Source organism: Budorcas taxicolor, chromosome 5 (genome assembly GCF_023091745.1).
Source record: "Budorcas taxicolor isolate Tak-1 chromosome 5, Takin1.1, whole genome shotgun sequence".
Lineage (NCBI taxonomy): Eukaryota > Metazoa > Chordata > Mammalia > Artiodactyla > Bovidae > Budorcas > Budorcas taxicolor.
This window is the reverse complement of record NC_068914.1, coordinates 39,224,669-39,244,513: the sequence shown is the minus strand read 5'-3', so window position 1 is coordinate 39,244,513 and position 19,845 is coordinate 39,224,669. Positions and strand designations below refer to the sequence as shown.

Genomic DNA, 19,845 nt, shown 5'->3' with positions numbered 1-19,845 from the left:
ATATCCTGTGATAAACTGTAATGGAAAAGAGTATGAAAAAGAATACATATAACTGAATCACTTTCTGTACAGCAGAAATTAACATGATGTTGTAAATCAACTATATGTCAACAAAAAACTTTAAATGAAAATTTTTAAAAAATAGTCTCTTCAAGAGTTCCATAACTAATAAGCATTCTGATGATATTAATAATGGCCCCTGAAGATAGCCTCTTCAATAAGTGCTGCTGGTAAAACTGGACTTCTATGTCCAAAATAATGAAATCAGAACACTACCTAATACCACACACAAAGATAAACTCAAAATGGATTAAAGATCTAAGTGTAAGACCAGAAATTATAAAATTCTTAGAGGAAAACATAAGCAGAACACTCGATGACATAAATCAAAGCAAGATCTCCTATGACCTACCTCCTAGGGTAATGGAAATAAAAACAGAAATAAACAAGTGGGACCTAATCAAACTTAAAAGCTTTCGCACAGCAAAGGAAACTACAAACAAGATGAAAGACAACCCTCAGAATGGGAGAAAATAATAGCAAAGGAAACAACTGACAAAGGTTCATTTCCAAAATACACAAGCAGCTCATGCAATTCAGTACCAGAAAAGCAAGCAACCCAATCAAAAAGTGGGAAAGGGACCTGAAGAGACATTTCTCCAAAGAAGACATACAGATGGCTAACAAACACATGAAAAGATGCTCAACATTGCTCATTATTAGAGAAATGCAAATCAAAACTACAATGAGATACCACCTCACACCGGTCAGAATGGCCGTCATTAAAAAGTCTACAAACAATAAATACTGGAGAAGGTGAGGAGGCAAGGGAACCCTTTTGCATTACTGGAGAGAACAGAAACTGATACAGCCACGATGGAAGATGGTATGGAGATTCCTTTAAAAGCTAGGAATAAAACCACCATATGACCCAGCAATTCCACTGCTGGGCATATACCCGGAGGAAACCAAAATTGAAAGAGACACATGTATCCCAGTGTTCACTGCAGCACTGTTTACAATAGCTAGAACATGGAAGCAACCTAGATGTCCACTGACAGATGAATGGATAAAGAAGCTATGGTACATATACACAATGGAATATTACTCAGCCATAAAAAGGAAGGCATATGATCAGTTCTAATGAGGTGGATGAACCTAGAGCCCATTATATGGAGTGAAGTAACTCAGAAAGAGAAATATAAATACTGTATACTGACACGTACATATGAAATCTAAAGAGAGGGCACTGATGAATTTATGTTCAGGGCAGCAATAGAAAAAGAGACACAGAGAACAGATCTCAGAACGTGGTGGGGGAGGAGGGAGAAGGGGAGACGTATGGAGAGAGTAACATGGAAATTTCAATACTATATGTAAAATAGATAGCCAATGGGAATTTGCTGTGTGACTCAGGGAACTGAAACACAGGCTGAAGGCTCTGTGACAGGCTAAGGGGTGGGATGGGGGGGGAGATGGAAGGGAGGTCCAGGAGGGAGGGGACATGGGTGTACCTATGGCTGATTCTTGTTGATGTATGACAGAAACCCACAAAATTCTATACAGCAATTACCCTTCAATTACATTTTTTTAATTTTTAAAAAAGCAACTAATTTTAAAAAGGGAAAAAAATAATTGCCCCTGATTCTTAAAAGTTTAACTCTGTCATATATTTTCTCTAATCCTCAAACTTCCCATAACTCCTCCACAGACGCAAACTATTACATATGGACTGAATGGAGAACAAGGTCCTACTGTATAGCACAGGAATCTATATTCAATATCCTATGATAAACCATAATGGAAAAGAATATATAAAGACTATATCTATACACTTAACTAAATCACTTTGCTGTACAGCAGAAATTAGCACAACATTGTAAATCAACTATACTTCGACAAAATTTTTTAAAATAAAAATAAAAGAGACAAAATAATGGTATCTTCAAGAGTCCCATAACTAATAAGCATTTTGATGATATTAATAATTGCTGCTGATTCTTAAAAGTATCACTATGCCATATATTACCTTTATTTCTCAAAACCTCACAGTTGTTGTTCAGTCACTAAGTCAAGTCGGACTCTTGAGACCCCATGGACTTTAGCCCACCAGGCTCCTCTATCCATGGGACTTCCCAGGAAAGAGTACTGGAGTGGGTTGCCCTTTCTATCTCCAGGAGATCTTCCCAACCCAGAGACTGAACCTGAGTCTCCAGAGTTTTTGCCTGGAGAATCCCATGGACATAGGAGCCTGGCAGGCTAGAGTCCACAGGGTCACAAAGAGTCAGACACAAATAAAGCAACTTAGCACACATGTATACCTACATAGAGTATAACTTAAAATCTTTTACAATTTTACTTAAAAATGTAGCTCAGCTGGTAAAGAATCCACCCCTGGGTCAGGAAGACCTGCTGGAGGAGGACATGGCAACCCACTCCAGTATTCTTACGTGGAGAATCCCCAAGGACAGAGGAGCCTGGCAGGCTACAGTCCATGGGGTCGCAAAGAGTCACACATGACTGGGTAACTAAACACAGCACAGCAGAAATAAGGACTCCAGAACAACATGTGGTCAGTTAGAAAGTAGCACAGCATTTTTTCTGCACATTTGAACAAGGGTGTGTAAATTACCATCAAGCTTCTTCTGAAAAAATCTAGTTAAGCAATCGTGAAATTGAATCTAAAACTATTATACTAAGTCCCCTACATACTAACCTTCAAGTTGTGAACTTTCAAAGATGTAAATGCGTGTTCACATGTCCAGTCACGTAAGTTAGTTCATGTGTCTGGTGTACGTTGTCACGTGAGTGCATCCTCTACAAGTGGCTGTGCTTTTGTGTGCTTTACTGAACTGTACGGAGTACAGTAATATATTATCTATTTCAAGCCCAGGATGTCTGGAAGCCCGTGTAAAAGCAGCAGTGCCATAGCTGGTATTGCTAAGAAGCACCAACTGCTGTGCTGCACTGCTGTACTTTTCAAACCTAGACAGTATATTTAAAAGCAGAGACGTCACTTTGCTGACAAAGGTCCATATAGTCAAAGCTGTGGTTTTTCCAGTAGTCATGTATGGATGTGAGAGCTGGACCATAAGGATGGCTGAGTGCCAAAGAATTGATGCTTTTGAACTGTGGTGCTGGCTGACTCTCAAGACTCTCTTAAGAGCCCCTTGGACTACAAGGAGATTAAACCAGTCAATCCTAAAGGAAATCAACCCTGAATATTCATTGGAAGGACTGATGCTGAAGCTGAAGCTCCAATACTTGGACCACCTGATGCAAAGAGCCAACTCACTGGAAAAGACCCTGATGCTGGGTGAGATTGAGGGCAAGAGGGGAAGGGGGTGACCAGAGGATGTAATGGTTAGATGGCATCACCGATTCAACGGACATGAATTCTGAGCAAACTTGGGGATACAGAGAAGGATATGGAAGCACTGCAGTCCATGGGGTTGCAAAGAGTAGGACGTGACTGAGCGACTGAACAAAAACTGTACTTTTCAAGGTACTACACTGTAAGATTAAAAATGTTACCCTTATTTTTGTACTTATTTGTTTTTTATGTATTATTTGTGTGGAAAATATTACAAACTTATTGTAGTACAGTACTGTATAGCCAATTGTGTTAGTTGGGTGCCTAGGCTAACTGTTGCGCTAATGAACAAATTGGACTTAACAAACATACTCTCAGAACAGAACACATTTGTATATACGGGACTTACTGTATTTCTTTTTGTAGGCGAGATTCTCTAGAAGAAATCAAAACATGGTCAGGAAGAAGGTAAGCAGAGCAGTAAAGAAATGTTACACAAACTTGACAGTATCCCATCTATAGCCCTCTTCTTTCAATCTGCACCTACTGAAATCTACCTTCCTTCAAGGTCTAGCCCAAGCGTCCTTTCTTCTAAGGCGCCTTCTCCATAGCCATTCCCCAAAATGCCCTGATAGAATGTGTAGCTCTAAGTTCATGACTGGTTGTATGTCTTTCCTCCCATGTTCTTTTTGAATTCTTTGCTCTGTGTCTTACAGGGTCTCATTAAAAGTGAAGTAATAAGTGAATGAACATCAGTAAGTTAATCTCTCGGTAAAATAATGGAAAGAGGCATCTTTTAAGTGCTTGATGATCATGTCATTTGTTCCACGAATAAACTCTCTCTTCAGGCCAAGATTCTCTTTCAAAATTTCTGCATGCCTAAATTATAAGACTATAATAAATTAATAAATATCTAGATACTTTCCAAACCCTGCAGCGAGAAAAAGCCATTTCAATCTAGTGAGGTTTCATGGAATTTGTGCAACTCAGCAACAAAAGATCAATGTAAATCAATTTCTAATACACTGGAAGAACAATCAAGACTAATAACCCATTAGCATCAGTGAAAAGGTATTATCTAAATGGTATGTTATCTAAATGGTCTCTTTTTACATTCGTCCAGTAAACTACCATGAAGTGATGTAACCACAACCCTTGTCCATTCAGGACAAGACTGGACTAATTCTGATAGAGAAACCAACCTGGAAACAGGTTTCAGGACCCCTGCTTCTGGAACATTCACAAACGGTGATGCTGGGACTTACCCGTGGGGTTTCTGACTGGGTCCTCCGAGCCACCATCAGTAACAGCTGTTGTTGAAGAGCACTGACTGCAGGGTCCCCAGAAGAAGGATCTTGACTCTCAGAAGTCGTGGTACTGGAGGAGCTAATCTGCAAGTCTCTGAGGATAGGCAAAACAAACACTTTGATTACCCGGAAGTACTGGAAATCAGCTATTTATTACACCCAGACACAAGGACAGCATGGGTCCTTAATTCAGGTTGCAAGTAAGTTTTTTCCACCTTGCATGAGCAGGTCCTCTTCCGTCTCTAAGAATTTTCCACAGTTTGTTGTGATCCACAGAGTCAAACACTTTAGTGTAGTTAATGAAGCAGAAGTAGATGTTTTTCTGGATTTCCTTGCTTTTCTCTATGATCCAACGAATGTTGGCAATTTGATCTCTGGTTCTTCTGCCTTTTCTCAATCCAGCTTGTACACTAGAAGTTCTTGGTTCACATACTGCTGAAGCCTAGCTTGAAGGATTCTGAGCCTAACCTTACTAGCGTGTGAAATGAGTGCAACTGTACAGTAGTTAGAACATTCTTTGGCATTGCCCTTCTTTGGGATTGGAATGAAAACTGAGCTTTTCCAGTCCTGTGGCCACTTCCAGGAAAGACTGAAGGCAAAAGGAGAAGAGGGCAGCAGAGGATGAGATGGTTAGATAGCATCACCAACTCAATGGACTTGAATTTGAGCAAACTCAGTGAGGAACAGGGAAGCCTGGCATGCTACAGTCCATGGGGTTACAAAGAGTTCGACACCACTTAGTGACTGAACAACAATAACAGTGAGTGTTCTAAGTTGACATTCGCATGTGCCATGCTACCTTCAGCAAGAAGGGCAGTCATCTGGCACACATTCAAGTAACTCAGGTTGTCCAGAGATATCGGGTGCCATGGGATAAGCAGGCGGACACTTGGTGTTCTAGAGACAATGATCTCAATTTTCTATATATTTAGTGGAAGGGGAGGTGGTAGCAACAGTCACCAGCTTCATATTTTGCACAAACAATAAACAGTGAGCTGGATTGTTCCCAAGACCCTGATCAGGAGGAAACAGCGATGATCTAACACCTCTGCTACCTCCTTCACCCCCAACACTGTCCGCACCTCCTCCTCACCCCCACCTCCACCCAAAGCAACGAGAGTACGGAGCAGAGCAAAGAAATGCCTCAGGTAGTTGTAAAAGAGGACATTAATAAGCTAGCTGTGATCTGTATCTAAAGAACTGTATTGCTGTTAATTGCATGTAAACTGACAGGACTAAAATTAATAGAACTCTTTAAGCAAACTCAAGCTTGGCATTTTCCCTTTGGCTCAGAAAGCAACAAGTAGAATATACTTCTCCACCTGCTTTTCTAGCAGGGCACCCATAACTTTGAGGAGACAATCGGTCGCCTCACCTACAGCCATTTCTAACAGAATTTCTGCTCATGGAACCCTAGTTTTATTCAATCATCCAAGACTGTATGCTCCAGAACAGACGAGGTCCCTCCCTGACCCCTGGAGTAGGTCCTGGTCACTTCATGCCCATCATGGGAACTCCATTCACTCTGGCCAGTCCTGGTTTTGGCAGAGGAGTGTCACACTATGGAACACAGGGGTGGCGGCCACAGATAAGGATGCTCACAGGCAAGTTTCTCTACATTTTTTTCAGTTTTTTAAAAAGTAATTTATTTTTGAAGTATAGTTGATTTACAATGCTGTATTAATTTCAGGTGTACAGCAAAGCAGTTCGGTTGTATAGGGCTTCCCAGGTGGCTCAGTGGTAAAGAATCTGCCCGCAATGCATGAGACCTGGGTTCGATCCCTGAGTTGGGAAGATCCTCTGGAGAAGGAAATGGCAACCCACTCCAGTATTCTTATCTAGGAAATCCCGTGGACAGAGGAGCCTCAAGAGCTGTAGTCAATAGGTTGCAAAAGAGTCAGACATGACTTAGCAACTAAACAACAACAACAAATATGTGTATGTTCTTTTTAGATTCTTTTTCCATATAGGTTATTAAAAATATTGAGTGGAGGTCCCTGCGCTATACAGTCAGTCCTTGTTGCTTATCTATTTTATACATAGTACTATGTATATGTTAATCCCAAACTCCTAATTTATCCCCACCACAGTCTTCCCCTTTGGTTACCAGAAGTTTGCTTTCTATGTCTGTGAATCTGTTTCTGTTTCACAAATAAACCCATTTGTACAATTTTTTTAGATGCCACATATACATGATATTATGTGACATTTGTCTTTCCATGTATGACTTACTTCACTCAGTGTGACAATCTCCAGGTCCATCCAGCTTGCTGCAAATGGCGTTATTTTGCTCTTTTTTTATGGCTGAGTGGTAATGTCTTCTGATTTCTAGTCTCATGTTTCAGTACAACGTCTCTGACAAGTTTTTTAGATCTTTCTTTTTCCCAACTCCCTACTACTGTATTCATGAACAGACAAATACTCTCCAGGAACATCCACTATTCTCACATGCACGTGCACAAAGACACAGATTTCTCTACAGTTTTGAAACATGATTTATGATTATTTGACGACACATTCAATAAAGGCCTCCTTGTAAAGAACCACTTAGGAAATATTGTATGTTAACACCAGGGCTTGAGAAATGAGTCACGTGGGATAAGTACATGGATTTTGAAAACTTAAAAATCCTATCCTTCTATTATGTGGATGACTGTTCCATAAACGGTCCTTTTGCTTCCTGTCCATATTGTCGGTGTAGTGTCTGTCACCAATAGAGAAAAAAAGTTGGATGTATAAAAACAATGTTCATTCAAACCTTTGCGCTTTGTGTAGAAACCTCTGAGGACTACAGTCCTGTCATCTCATAGCTAAATACAATAGAATTGGAAAGATCTTGTTAATACAGATTCAGAGAAACCCCAAGCTCAGCAAATGCCAAAGCTTCACTAAACCCAAAAGATTAATCTGACTTCACTGTAGGTAATGTAGGTGACGACTATAAACAGCCAGGGGCAGGATGGAGATGTGAGAAAATCTAGACAGTGTACAGCGCCCTCTGTTGCCAACTGAAATGAACTACGAACAGACTATTGGGTAAGGTGTTAACAGTTTATTCAGAGCAACTTTGCTTCTGCCAGGAAACATGGTCCAAAACAAAGTGCTGAATTTGTTGCATATTGCTTAGCATGCTTCTGATGGCAAAATAGAAATAACAATAGATAACATTATTTTTCTTGTGAAAGCCATTTAAAAACCTTATGTAAAAATCTAGGGTTTGGTTTTCTTTTCAAAATCTTTTGGATGAGTTCTAGAATTAAACAGAACTAGGGTGGTGCAATGGCAACCCACTCCAGTATCTTTGCCTACGAAATCCCATGGACAGAGGAGCCCGGTGACCCTATGAACAAGAGACGTCCACGGGGTCACAAAGAGTCGGACATGATGGAGCAACTAAGCACGCACACCCAGGTTTAAATTATCGCTCTGCTATTTACAGTCTGTGACTATAAGTACGTTGGCTTCCTACCTCGAATCCGCCTATAAATAAGATCCTACTGTGCAGAACAAGGAGCTATACTCAGTAGCCTCTGATAAACCATAATGGAAAGAATATGAAAAAGAGTGCATATGTATGTATAATTGCAACACTTTGCTATACGGCAGAAATTAACACATCATTATAAATCAGCTATAAATCAGTAGAATGATTTTTAAAAATCCTCACCTATAAGGTAGGGATGATGTCTTCCTCATAGAAATTGTTGTAAGAATTAAAGCAGACTGGGTATGGTGCTTCTCATATATTAATCGCTTAATAACTATACCTTTAATAACCTTCTTATTTCCTTCTGTTGATGTAAGACCTGACTTTGCACATTCTTATATGACACAGTAAACTGGCCCCTATATTCTTCACACAAATAACATACTAATTCTAGTTGTCTTTATGAGCAGGAGGGAGGGAAGACTGCCTTGCCCTCAACTCACTCTTAATCTTTTTCTGTGAGTAAAGACAGATTCAAACAGCATATCAAGCTCCTCTTAATTACCCTCTTTTACAGAAGCTTAGTGTCCTAGGCGAATCATGATGATAAAAAGAGAGATTCTTTTCTGAGCTTTATGACTGGTGTGTCCTCACCAGAAAACCTGCCTTGTTATGAGTAGAGAGGTTTCCTATTTTACTAGGAGATGTGTAATGCTGTTTCCAGGGGTAAAGAGATCTATCTTCTTCATTTGGCATAGTTTTCTGGGGTCCAGAAGTTGAAGTGAACCATGGGCATCAGCTTTTCCACGCAAGAACCAATGAGGCTATGATGTCACAAAAATCACTCAGTGGACAGGACTTTTCCTACGAACCCTCCAAGAATTCCCATCCAACCTTCCTTTTCTTGTATCTCTTCTCAGACTATCTGCTGTCTCTTCTCCTGATCTTAGCTAAGGGCTGTTTAGATTTAGAATCAGCTAAAAAGTTTCTGTTGGGGGAAGGGATAAATTAGCAGTTTGGTAGTAATACTATATATATAAAATAAATAATCAACAAGGGCCTACTGTATAGCACAGGGAACTCTACTCAATATTTTATAATAACCTATATGGGAAAAGAATCTGGAAAACATATGTATATATAATAACTCAATCACTTCGCTGTATACCTAAAACTAACACACCATTGTAAATCAACTACACTTCAATTTTTTTTTTTAATCTCCAAAGAAGTCTCTGTTTCACTAACTTAAGGCTAGAGACTTCCCCCATATTAATAAATATAATGTTAAAATGCTAAGCTTTAGGAGATATTTCTGCCTCTACAATAGCAACGGAAAAGGAAATATTCCAACCCTGTAGTAATTACACTCTGAACTACAATAGAGCTGTATTTGCACGTCTGGCCTAGATTTTCCTGCTCTCTGGTTAATCTCTGGTTAACTAGTTTGGTTCAGAGCTGTAACATAGATGTTGTTGCGGTTGTTGTTTAGTCACTAAGTCGTGTTCAACTCTCTTGCGATCCCATGGACTGTAGCCCTCCAAGTTCCTCTGTCCAAGGGATTCTCCAGGCAAGAGTACGGCAATGGGTTGCCACTTCCTCCTCCAAGGGATCGTGCTGACCCACCCAGGGATCGAACCCACATCTCCTGTGTCTCCTGCATTGGTAGGCTGATTCTTTACCACTGAGCCACCTAGGAAGCCCTGTGGCATAGATATACAAATTTAAACTAGATCAAGCTTACACCAACAGCAGAAATAGTGATTAATGGAAATTACAAAAAGAGAAGCCACAGGAGGAAATAAAGATGAACCAGGGGCCAGAATGGTGCACTTTCTTATAGACAGAGTTTGATTTCAAACTCACAGTGACCACATTGTACTATATTGCACTTTCCGGGTTTTCACTCACCCCAGCTTCTGTAAGCAACAAATAACTGAAACACATTTTCCCACCAATGTAGAAAGAAGTCCTTGAAATTCTTCATCTTCCCCGCATCTCAAAACTTACAGGCTACCAGCCTGAGGGAGAGGGCCTCTCTTTTTCTGCCTGTCCTTCCTTGTTTTATGGGCTTACTTGGGGGCCATGGGAACAAGTCACCGAGATGGGCAGCCTGGAGATGAAAGCCACAGTCACATGTGCAAGACGCGGGATCTTTACATAAAGAAGCACTGTTTTGGAAACTCTAACCTGTTATTTAGAATTTGAACAGGGATTCTTGTTTTAAAGCCTGCAAACAACTCTTCTTTTATATGACAGCAAAATTCCTCTTTGCGTTTAAGAAAAAGAGCACCAGCCTGGGAGCTGGTCAGGGCCTCCAGCATGGGATGAGACTGCCACCGTGTGGCAGCCGGGGCTGTGATCACGGAGACAGACTCCCAGTGAGCCGCAGGGCCTCTTCCCCAGGGTTCAGAGGAAGTGCCTGGGAAAACAGAAGTCTTTCTAGGGTCAACCTCACAAACTCTCCATTGTTAGGACTCTGCGCCTGGATGAAAATTTCATCTAGTGTGTCTAAGAAAACAAAATAAAGACTACAGCGAAAGGATCTGATATTAACAACAGAAAAACAAGAGAGGAGAGGAAACAGGAATTGAGGAATAGCAGCAACTTCGCAGAGGCAAACCCCTAGAAGGTCATCTGCTTTTTCCAGATAGTTCCACCTCTGTGTGACCTTGGAAAAGACCCTGATGCTGGGAAAGATTGAAGGCAGGAGAAGGGGCCAACAGAGGATGAGATGGTTGGATGGCATCACCCTCTCAATGGACATGCATTTGAGCAGACTCCAGAAGGTGAAGGACAGGGAAGCCTGGAGCGCTGCACGCAGTCCATGGGGTCGCAAAGAGCTGGGCATGACTTAGCAACTGAACAAATGCGATCAAAGGCACCAAGAACCCCCACGCCAGCAGTTCTCAAAGTAACTCAGTAACGCATAACTCTCTCACGCAGATCAACAGAGTGAAGCAGCTATGTACGTATCTTGAATATCTATCACTGGAGTTAACATTTTCAACTCATGCCTGAGGGGAACACAAAACTAGGCATATCTAATATCGAGAGAATTTACATTTACATTTTGCCCACCTAATTGACTAACATCCATGCCCCACATTCTGGCTGAGCTAATGCAAACCAGGGATCACTACTTCTTCTGGCTAATGTAAAGAAGAGAATCCTAAAGGGGTGTCTTGTTTTGTTTTTTTTTTACAACTTTCTGCCTGCTTACCTTCTTTGGGATCCAGGTACTTAAGCACGATGGCTTTAAAAGGCTTTCCTGAGAGTTGATTCCAGTAAGTAAGGGAGGCTTTACTGAGACCAGGGTCAGAGAGGCTAATAATAATAATATTCAACAAAAAAGTAGGAACTCTGAGAAGACAATAAAGACTAAGTGCACTTCAATCCATCTTTGGAATGTAGTACCTAATGGGTTTAGAGGTTTAGAGTAGCTTTCCAAAGCAAGCATAACGTATAAGCATAACAGTATGTGTTTCAATATGTACTATCGCACGCATGTAAGTCGCTCAGTCGTATTCAAGTCTTTGCGACCCCATGGACTGCAGCCCTCCTGGCTTCTCTGTCCATGGGATTCTCCAGGCAAGAATGCTGGAGTGGGTTGCCATTTCCTTCTCCAAATATGTAGTACAATGATTCATAAATAAACAGAAGCTCAAAACAAGTGAATCCAGATAAATATAAATAGATGATTACTAATGTAATCTACTCTACTTTTTTTAAATAGAAACAAGTTGAGATACAGAAATCCCTGATAAAGATCCTATAAACTGATTTGCTCCAGATGCATTTACCATTCAGCAGACCAACGCTACTTTATGAGTAATAGATTCTCAAAATGAATGTAAACACTATGTCTTTCCATAAGATTTCACTGGGGAGCAGATGATATGCATTTTGTGTGCATTTTAAAAAATTTGGTATACATTTGCATGAGATTGCTTTTGACACTAGAAAAGGTTTTATAATACTAAAGCATGGTTGTGCATTGTTTACAGAAGAAAGCTCTTATATGTTACTTGCAAGAATTCACAGATGAAAGAAAGGTAAATCTCTGCTGAACAAAGAGCAGAAACTATCAAGTTTTCATTGCAAGACATACAGAGGAAATAATAAAAGTCCACTTTGCAGTGAACCCTTTGGACACAAAACACACTTCAACTTTTATGCAGCTTCACCTTCAACTTCCTAGGCAGAGAGACTATTTCAACTTTGATTTTCTAGGCAGATGAGCTCATAAGAGGGTCTGAGTTGAATCAGTCCTGTGTCCTGGGTAATAAATTTATCCTCTGAATTTTTTTTTTTACATAGCATTCTGAACTCTGCTATTCAAGCCACTGACCCTTATTCTAGTTTCTGAGGCAAGCAGGACTACATGAGATAATGTTACCAAAGGTACTGGCTTTCTGGACAGTTATTGTACAACCAGAAAATACAGCTTATATTTCTCTGGCAGTTAATGAGAAATGTATTGGTTCCCACAATGACGGAGGGACCAAGGAGGGAAATTTGTTTCCTCCCCTGGTTTCCTCCAGGAATCCCCAGAGAGACATGGAAGTTACACAGCCAACAATTCCCTATTCATACTTGGGAGTCAGGGGTATAAAACTGTCACCTGGCAACTAGGCTTAACAATGGTGAAGAGGAATGGCTTTCTGGCCAATAACGAGAATCAGGGGTTTAATGGCCTAGTTGGAGGTGATCCCAGCCACTGAAGTCGCCTTAAAGGGAAAAGGCTGCTTTTCTAATATCTTCCATGGCTGAAGGGCTTAGAAACAGCCCCAACTCAGCATCCTTCCAAGTTCAAAATCAAACTTTATGTTTACTCTGATAGGAGAACTCTAAATGTAATGGCATTATAAGCCAGGCATAGAATAGTAAAGTACCTCCTCTAAAACTGCCAAAGAGGCCAAAAAGCTGGAACACAACAGGTTGATAGAATACAAGGTACTTAACCGCCTTCAAAATCTCATGAAGTGACTCATAAAAGTGCGAGAGGAAAGGCTTTCCTCAGCCGAAAGTCCGGCTCTATGGCTTCATAAAGTCATGGTGAACCTCAACCACCGTCCCACTGCTTCTGTTTGGAGACCATGGAACCACAGCTCGCACTGCCCAGTCTCCCCTATGAGAGGCACTGTACTAAGCACTGCATATTGCTGCTGTTCAGCTGCTCAGCTGTGTCTAGCTCTTTGTGACCCCATGGACTGCCAGCACACGAGACACACCCTTCACTGTCTCCACTATCTTCACTATGTTTGAGTTTGCTTGAACATATAGGCTTTGAATTGGTGATGTCATCCAACTATCTTCTCGTCCCCTTCTCCTCCTGCCCTCAATCTTTCCCTGCAGCAGGGGTCTTTTCCAGTGAGTCGGCTGTTTGCATCAGGTGGCCAAAGTATTGGAACTTCAGCTATGATATTTAGCTTTTGAAGCCACCCACTGAATTCATTCCTAGTATTATTTCTATTTATGGATTAGAAAGCTGATGCTTAAAATGATAAAGTAAGCTGCTCAGTGTCAAACCCAAAGTAACTCTTTGTGCAGGAATAGGAATCTGAGTCAGTCCAAGATGAAAGCTCAAGTTCAAGCTGCAGACACAACCCCTCTGATGTCAGGGAAGTGTGGCTTTCCTTCAGGAAATGTCAGCTTTCCATCACAGTCATGTCTCATATGGACAAAGAAAATCATTTCCATTGAGTGGAATATAACACTAGAAAATCAAATTTGAGACTCAACCTCAATTTTTACAGAGAAGGGTTAAAAAGAGTCATTTCGCAGGGTTTTCCCCCCTCCATTTTGCCACTTATGAAAGGAGAAGATAACATTCTGTATTACGTATATACACCACGTGTGTGCTGCTAAGTCTCTTTAGTTGTGTCCAACTCTTTGCAATTCCATGGATTGTAGCCCAGCAGGCACCTCTGTCCATGGAATTATCCAGGCAAGAATACTGGAGTGGGCTATGTGCCCTCCTATAGGGGATCTTCCTTATCCAGGGATCGAACCTGCGTTTCCTACGGCTCCTGCATTGCAGCTGGATTTTTTACCACTGAGCTAGCAGGGAAGCCCTCATATATATACTTTTATGTATAAGTTAGATAATTAACAAGGACCTACTCTATAGTGGGTTCGATCCCTGGGTCAAGAAGATCCCCCAGAGGAGAGCATGACAACCCACTCCAGTATTCTTGTCTAGAGAATCCCATGGACAGAGGAGCGTGGTGGGCTACAGTCCATGGGGTCTCAAACACGACTGAGCGACACACACACACACACACACACAGAGGGAACTGTACTCAGTGCTCTGTGACGACCTATATGGGAAGAGAATCCAGAAAAGGGGATATATGCATATGTATAGCTGATTCACCTTGCTGTACAGCAAAAACTAACACAAAGCAGTAAGGCAACTATACATCAATAAAAGTTAAATTTTAAAAAACATGTTGACCAGACAAACTCCTATTGCTTCTGGCTCTTCCCCTCCAACAATCTCAAGGTGAGGGAGTAATCTGTGGGTGCTGTTTGAATAATCCACTTTCACTGGGTTGTTTCTCTGCAGAGAGGTCTAATTACTCCTGCTGCAAGCAGAAACAAACATGACATCCTCCATGGGATTTCACAGCCCACCTCTCCCCCTCCTGCTCTACCTCTTATCTGCTATCCCTAAATGACCAGCTGGTATCTGCTATCCAGAACTCTAATTGGGCTACCTTGTCATTTCCAATGATTAATTTGATTCAGTTCACTATTTACTGAACATCCACCTACAGAGGGCTAAGTGAAGGCTACAGAGGCACCCTAGTATTTTTGTTTGTTTAGTCACTAAATTGTGTCCAACTCTCTGCAACTCCATGAACTGTAGCCCACCAGGCTCCTTTGTCCACGGGATTCTCCAGGCAAGAATACTAGAGTGGGTAGCCAGTTCCTTCTCCAGGGGATCTTCCTGACCCAGCAACTGAACCCGTGCTTCCTGCATTTGGCAGACGGATTCTTTACTACTGAGCCACCAGGGAACCCCCGAGGCACCCTAGCCATGGTGACTTTTCCCTAAACAAGAACAGTCTAGGAGAGCTGGGCGTCTCCTGCTCCAGGGAGAGCATGGCAAGCTCCTCTAACAGCAGCATGGAGGGATGGAGTAATCGTCATGGAAGGACTGACACAGGAAAGATGGATATCAGAGGCAGATAGTAATCTGTGCTTGGAAAGAAGAGAATTCCAGAAGGTAGAAGTGCATGGAGATGGGCGTTCCAGGCAAAAACAGGCAGAGGCCTGGAAGAGGAAGGGTTGAAGGCCAGCACCATAGGCCTCCAGGAGTGAAGCAGTGAAGCTCGGGCTGTGAAGGGTGCCTAGAGGAGGGGGGATCCACATAAGAGCACCCCAATATGACATGTGTTAGCAAGAGCACTGCCTCACCCAGGTCTCAGAGCACTCACAGGCCTCAGCCAACCATACATGTTATCTGTGGCCTGTGGCAATTCAAAAAAATATTAAAATCAGTAACATTAGACAAAATAGAGGGACTTCCCTGGTGATCCAGTAGTTAAGACTTTGCCTTCCAATGCCAGGGGTGTGGGTTTAATCCCTGGTCGGTGGCTAAGATCCCACAGGCCTCTCAGACAAAAAACCAGAAACATAAAAAATAAAAGAATACATTATTGAATATTAAAACAAATTCAATAAAGATTTTTTTAAATGGTCCACATCAAAAAAATCTTTTTAAAATGGATTTTTACAGATAAATGGGAATTTACAGCTCCTCATGGGAAAAAATTGGAAAATCTGGTCACCCAGGCTTCTCAAGCTGGCATAAGCACCCTAAATAGCCCTCTAGCAAGTGTGTGCGCTCAGTCGTGTCCGACTCTTTGCGACCCCACAGACTGTAGCCCACCAGGCTCCTCTGTCCATGGGGTTTCCCAGGCAAGAATACTGGGATGGGTTGCCATTTCCTCCTCCAGGGGATCTTCCCAACTCAGGGATCAAACCCACGTCTCTCGTGTCTCCTGCATTGGCAGGTGGAGTCTTTACCACTGGTGCCACAGGACAAATGCCCTCCAATGGATTCAGCACCCAATACCCCTTGCATTTGATTCTGGGTCCACTTCACCCATTTGTCCCACCTACCTGGCACCCAGGAATTGAGGCTGTGGCCCCTGCCAGCAGGAGGGTGTTGGAGGAGGGATGTAAGAGTCCCCCAGCCACTCAGTAGCTCCTGAGGTTGGGCTTATTTCTTCATCCGTCTCCATTTCCTTTTCTATCTAATGGAGCTAATACCACCTACCTCTACTTTGTCACAGGGATGAAAGGGGATAAGTTAATACTTAGCACAGTGCTTAGTGCAAAATACATCATTAATAAGCCATGGCTGCTGCCACCACACGTATGACAGGAAAACACTTCCTTCAGGGCCAGGAACTGCCAGAACGTTGCTTCCCACGGAAAGACTCGAGGCCCACTGGAATACAGTGTAAAGTGACTTGGGCCTCTAAGTTGCAAACTCCTGACCTGCTGTCACTGCACTTGATCAGCTATGTGCTGCTCTGATGTGTCTTTACCTCTAGCATGAAAGAAAGGCGTGACACCCTCCATATATACATGCGCACACACAGGTATGTTAATGAAAGGGTTGTTGTTCTTCAGTTGCTAACTCGTGCTCAACTCTTTGCGACCCCATGGACTGCAGCACATACAGGACACCAGAACATAAGCCGCCCAGGTCAGTAAGTGTCCCATATGCCACCGGGGAAGAGCAGAGAGATAGCTCCAGAAAGAATGAAGCAGCTGGGGCAAAGTGGAAACGATGCCCAGCTGTGGATGTGTCTCGTGGTGAAAGTAAAGCCTCATGCTGTAAAGAACAATATTGCATAGGAACCTGGAACGTTAGGTCCATGAATCAAGGTAAACTGGATGTGGTCAATGCAAAACTTAACACATTCAAACTAAACCAGCTTGGAATTTCCCTAGTGGTCCAGTAGTTAAGACTTCGCCTTCCAATGCCAGGGGTGTGGGTTCTGCTCTCCCAACGCAGAAAGCCCAGGTTCAAACCTGGTCAGGGAACTAGATCCCAGTGCCAAAACTAAAGATCCCATGTGTGGCAACTAAGACTTAGCGCAACCAAATAAATAAATAAATTCTTTTTGAAAACGACAACAACAAATTAAACCAGCTTGTTTGCTTTTATCCTAAACAGAGTGAAAGTGTTAGTCAGTCAGTGTGTCTGACTCTTTGCAACCCCATGGACTGTAGCTCACCAGGCACCTCTGTCCATGGAATTCTCCAGGCAAGAATACTGGAGTGGGTTGGTCATTCCCTTCTCCAGGTGATCTTCCTAACCCAGAGATCGAACCCAGGTCTCCCTCTTGTGGGCAGATTCTTTATAGCCTGAGCCACCCAGGAAGCCCTGTTTTCATCCTATCTTACCACAGTTTTTCTTTCATACAACCAGTTGAAAAATACCCAAGCCATCACTACACCACACGCACCCACAAAAGCCAACTCTGATTACAAATCCAAAGAAATTAGCCTCCCACGTGTGGGTAGCACAGCTTTTAACATCTTTTAGCCTGGGGAGGAGTGTGACACCCTAAGGCTGTCAGGCAGCAGCTGAAATCCAGAAGATCATCTGACTCCACACAGGACTGAGCCATTTTTTCTGAGCATGAATTAAACAAATGGCAGTCCCATGAGTGCTTTTCCAGCATCACCCCAGGAACACCTTTCAATGCTATAATTTTGCTAAGTGAAGTGACTAGGGTTTTGTGCTCACGCATCAACCAAGAAGCACCGCACACCTCCTGTGCCCAAATGGGCCACTGAATGGCCATAACATTCCAGAACAAAGTCCCTTCGAAAGGACCAACTTATCTCAAAGAGTAGACAGTACAAAGGGCATGTATATTCTCAAATAATAAAATGGCACCCACTCCAGCATCCTTACCTGGGAAGTCCCGTGGACAGAAGAGCCTGGCAGGCTACAGTCCCAGGGGTCACAGAGTCGGACATGACTGGACGAACAAGCATACATACATATAATAGCAGACGTGTATATTATTTTATCTTTAAGCACAAGAAAGAGATGATGTGCGTGACTGTGGGCCATTCTTTCTTAGAACTCTTAAGACTGATGCCTGTCAAACTACCTTAGGAAAAAGCAGATAATCAAAGACTTAGAACTTAGCATGTAGGAGAACTTCCCTTGTGGTCCAGTGGTTAAGACCTCACTTTCCAACGCAGGAGGTGAGTGTTCGATCCCTGGTCAAGGAGCTAAGACCTCACACGCCTTGTGGCCACAAAACCAAAGCATAAAATAGAAGAAGTATTGTAACAAATTCAATAAAGACTTTTAAGTGGTCCACATTAAAAAAAACTTTAAAAACAGAAAAAAGCACATCCCATGTAGGGCTGGGGGACCAAGACTGTCCATCAGAATGTTCACATGCAAGAAATGTAAGAGACAACTAGGAATGTTTCTTTAAAAGAAGGTTGCTTTTATAAACTCGATCATGACTCTCTTTAAAGAAGGACAGTCATTAATTTACTTGCATTTTACCAGAAGGAGAGTCCTCAGGGGTCATTTGTCAATTTCCGCTGCCCAGCATCCATGCACCCGGGGGGCTTCCAAGGTGGCACTAGTGGTAAAGAACCCACCTGCCAATCCAGGAGACTCAAGAGATGCACGTTCAACCCCTGGGTCGGGAAGATCCCCTGGAGAGTAGGAAATGGCAACCCACTCCAGTATCCTCCCTGGTAAATCCCATGGACAGAGGAGCCTGGTGGGCTATGTCTATGGAGTCACAAAGAGTCCAACACAATTGAGCAATTAAGCACATGTCCACCCACCCTACTCCAATTTTCCCTCTGAAGAGTACTCCCGTACATTCTCAAAGGAAACCTGTCATGAACATGATTAAGAAAGTTACTCAACACACTCAGAAGGAGAACAGAAAAGATGTTTAGATCATCTACCAGCAAAAGAGTTTGCCTCATCCATACAGATAAAAACTAACCATTTCTCTAGTTCATTCCTTGAGACAGATTTCATAATGCAACCTCAAACTGCGTCAATGCCTTCCCCATAATCCTTTACACAGGATTCTGCTCTATTCATAACAACATGTTACATTTATTTTTAGAAGTGGCTACTATGAAGGTATAATGGACTTCCCTGGTGGCTCAGACGGTAAAAGCATCTGCCTGCAATGTGGGAGACTTGGGTTCAATCCCTGTGTTGGGAAGATCCCCCTGGAGAAGGAAATGGCAACCCACTCTGGTATTCTTGCCTGGAGAATCCCATGAATGGACAGAGGTGCCTGGTTTGCTACAGTCCACGGGGTTGCAAAGAGTCAGACACGACTGAGCGACTTCACTTTCACTATGAAGGTGGTTCCATTTATTTTTTATTATTCTACAATATTTGGTTTTCTTTTTCTTTCGCTTGAAATCCACATGCTTTCATGCCCACAGATGGGTTAACACATTCATTGGACACAAGGATCCTCACTTCATTTAAATCCAGAGTAAGCTGCATGGACGTTGCCGGGGGCAGCAACACGACACCTCCCCAACCTGAAAACAAACCCTACTTACCCAGCGTGAGAGAAGCCTTCATAATTTGATGGCTGATGCTGGAAAGGGCCTTCTTTCTGATTTCCAGACTTTAAATAACAGGATTTAATCTCCCCTGCAAAAGTTCAGCAAAGAACATTACACAACTGCTTGTATATGATCATTTCTATGGATACATTTTTCAAGCTAGAGGGAACTAATTTGGGATGATTTTAATAATAATT

At 42.3% G+C, this 19,845-nt stretch overlaps 1 protein-coding gene across 1 annotated transcript in view; it reads right to left on the bottom strand.

Annotated features, from left to right (window-relative positions):
- Nucleotides 1-19,845, bottom strand: part of PCNX2 (pecanex 2) — a 304,964-nt gene that overhangs the window by 243,709 nt on the left and 41,410 nt on the right. Inside the window, exons 8-9 of the mRNA XM_052640516.1 lie at nucleotides 19,643-19,736; nucleotides 4,579-4,714 (exon numbers count right to left, since the gene is read on the bottom strand). Coding sequence (XP_052496476.1) covers nucleotides 4,579-4,714; nucleotides 19,643-19,736 — 230 coding nt within the window. The remainder of the gene's footprint in view (nucleotides 1-4,578; nucleotides 4,715-19,642; nucleotides 19,737-19,845) is intronic.